This window comes from Bidens hawaiensis, unplaced genomic scaffold, assembly GCF_021521415.1.
Source record: "Bidens hawaiensis isolate Kalapana, Puna unplaced genomic scaffold, B.hawaiensis_p1.1 tig00032861_1, whole genome shotgun sequence".
Lineage (NCBI taxonomy): Eukaryota > Viridiplantae > Streptophyta > Magnoliopsida > Asterales > Asteraceae > Bidens > Bidens hawaiensis.
The window spans coordinates 129,608-132,754 of NW_027495632.1; the positions used below are offsets into that span (position 1 = coordinate 129,608).

At 35.4% G+C, this 3,147-nt stretch overlaps 1 protein-coding gene across 1 annotated transcript; it reads right to left on the reverse strand.

The window, feature by feature from the left end:
* Positions 1-468: 468 nt before the first annotated feature.
* On the reverse strand, positions 469-1,778 carry LOC143584246 (F-box protein At5g07610-like). Its single transcript, XM_077066335.1, has one exon. It carries the CDS (start codon positions 1,702-1,704, stop codon positions 469-471), a length of 1,236 nt encoding a protein of 411 aa, XP_076922450.1. The 5' UTR covers positions 1,705-1,778.
* Positions 1,779-3,147: the final 1,369 nt, after the last annotated feature.

The following is a 3,147-nucleotide window of genomic DNA, read 5'->3' on the forward strand; positions in this document are numbered from 1 at the left end:
TCTTCCCAGGAATAACCAACACCAAAAAAGTATCTTCTTCTTTTTCTTGAGCCAAAATATACTTCCAATGTAGCAAAACTTGCACAAACACAAACTAGCTCAGTTAAAAGAGAATATAAATTTGCAAGCGACTATCCATTTCGAAATAAACAAAACTTGGCTTATCCTTCTAGTTTGAACTACAATTTAGCACCAGAAAGACATAAACTAAACTCACATGCAGCAAAACATAACATGGATCTGTAATGAAGTACAAAATTGAACTCTTGACCTTCTAATTGAGTGTTTTTAAAACATGTTATGTGAAATAATCAAAATCAAATAACTGAACTTGATACTTGATGGAGTGTTTAGGTTGTTTAGAAGAACAAACCGAAGAAAATTATTAATAACAAAGAACACTAAATTGCATAATTTATAAACTATTATTTTTAAAACACTGAATATATAAACAAACCTAATTACCTTCTACAAAGAAGTTAAGGTTTCGATGTAGCGATGAAAACACGGAAAATCTTCAAAGAAATCTTCATTGGTGAGGATTTTATATCCAAAATGTTCAGAGAATTCTTTTGGGAGAGTAAATATCAGTTTACAATTCTTGTCATGAGCATTGTATGTTATAATCTTTGCCTTAGAATGCAGCACCATGAATGTATCTTCTTCTTTTTTGCCTCTAACCACATCAACGACTGTTAAATCACAAAAAAGACCATACGGATCGCCAATCTCCAGGAAAGCAGCCATAAGTTCATCAAGCTGTACTTGATACTTGACAAACCACCCTGAATGATCCCTCAACATCTCGTACACAATATAACCATTTATGTTACGATTTATGTGTAATATTAAATGTAGATGACCTCTAGATTCCCCAAAATACCATGTATTTACTTTAGAAGGCACCAACCCCTCTGGCACGGGCAACGTTTGCAACTGCTCATCATCTATTTTAAAGCAAAAGTAACGGCCACGAATGGGAGCCCAATAAACAGCTCCATTCCAGTAAACCCCTTTTTCGAACACAGGTTCACGCTCAGAGAAAAATTCGATAGCAATCTTCCATTTCCTTGTTTCAGACGAGTAAACTTGAATCTGAAACAAGCCCTCATTACGTTTTAAACAACGAACACAAACAAGTTTGAAGTGAACACGGTCTGTTTGATGAAATGCGAGACCCATAAAGCATATAGCTTTACGAGCTCTCAGACCTCCGATGATCGATCGGATGACTTGAAATTGCTTAGTGGTGGGATTAAACACATAATACTTACGATAATCTCTTGTGTGCAGTGAAGTATTGCTACAGCAAAGAAGTAACCCGTTACAGGATTGCACCGCTACGATACCGTAATGATCATTGCAAAAATCGAGACGGTTAAAAGGAGGAGTGTTTTGGTTTTCCATATCGAATGGAACATGTATGGTTTTGCGAGCAAAAGTAACAAAAAGACTAGGGGTTTTTGAAAGGTTGTTATTATCATAGCGGTGGGTGAAGTGTGTGTTAGTCAAAAGCAATCGCCAGTGTTTACATATGGATTTGAAACGAAGGATGGATTTAACAGGGAGGCGGAGAAGGATTTCGGTTAAAATGTCATCGTTAGAACCAACAAAAGCTGCAGATGTAGTCGAATGATGAACTATGGAAGCTTGTGACAAGCATCTTTTAAGGGATGTCTTGGTTTTGGATATGGTGTTCACCATATTTTTTAAAGTGATTAAGAGAATGTTGAAGAAGACACTTTAGGGTTTTGAAACAAAGAAGAGGACGTGGATTTATACCAAAAAGGTTTTTTTTTTTTTTTTGTTTCCTATTTATGTATGATAAATGTGGTTCACTTGAAAAGACCAAAATGTCCTTCATCTAGTAGAATTATAGAAATAGTCTAATAGGCTGGTTATTCGGTTAATGAGGTGAATGATGAGAATAAACGTAGTGAAATCAAATTTTGAACTACTCATTCATTATGGCTTCTATAACGATTGAGTTTATCGTCTATATATGCCTGTAATGTATTGAATAAATTAAGAATTCTGATTATTAATCCTTTGAGCACTGTTATGATGTCCAACTGAACTCTCACCACACACAGTGCACTAGTAACGTAATACCAATTGTAAATCTTATCTAACGATTAGATCCGAAAGAGTATTGAGATTGTAATCAACAGACTAAAATAACAATTCTTATCAAACCAAAGGAATGAAAACCTTGATTACTCTTAATAAAATAATAAATTGTTTCATGTTGTTATTCAACTAGTGGTTAACCCGTGCGCTGTGATTGAAACACAACGGGAATTCAGTTAGAAATGTTAGATAGATAAAACGACATGTAAAAAATTAACCTGAAAACTTAGAACACTTGAAGAAAACAAAAAATAAATTATTGAAAATTGGGAGGGGGGTGTGGAGGAGGTTGAATCGGGTGGAAAAGAGGGGAATGTATGTGCCTTATCAGCTAGGCTACGACCATTTGATTTAACTCCCCCGACGAGAATTGTTTAAAACAAAACAAAAAAAAGAAGGTTGCATAACGAAAAAAAGAGAGAGAGACCAATCACCAACGCACATGGCGTTACCCCATCCCACCTATCCTAATTTTGAAATGTAGAACCCTTTGTGAAATGTATTTGGTTATAAAATTGTTTTTATTGCTAACACAAAGGAATTAACCATGAAGATTATATTTAATAGTTTGTGTTGTCATGCAGGGTTTAGTTGGCGGACCATATATTTGCATGTTGCATGATTGCCTATGTGGTTTGGCTGCACATTAGTGCTTGGTATGAGGTGGCCTCAACCTTCGTATTTACTGTTAGAGATTTCTTGGAGCTTCACTTCAAAGTGGGTTTGGGGGATTGTTTCATGGCATAGTGATAATTGCTTGTTTGAGAACTTGGAATGGTAGAAATGAAAAACTGTTCAAGGGGAAAGAAATCAAAGCGGAAGAGATCATTGGTGACATCAAGGCTTTGGGGTTTCTTTTGTTTAAAAATAAGTCTAAATTCAAATTTATTGAATGGTCGGATTGATGCAAGTTTTATATATTTTACGCGAGTTTGTTGGGCTGTTTTGGCTCTCCTGTGTGAGGTTGTTGTCTAGGTTTGTGGTGTTTGTGTGAATAAAGTTTACAGTCCCAAAAAA

Coding starts and splice junctions, on each gene's coding strand:
- LOC143584246 (XM_077066335.1), bottom strand. CDS start 1,704: ATGGTGAACACCATATCCAAAACCAAGACATCCCTTAAAAGATGCTTG.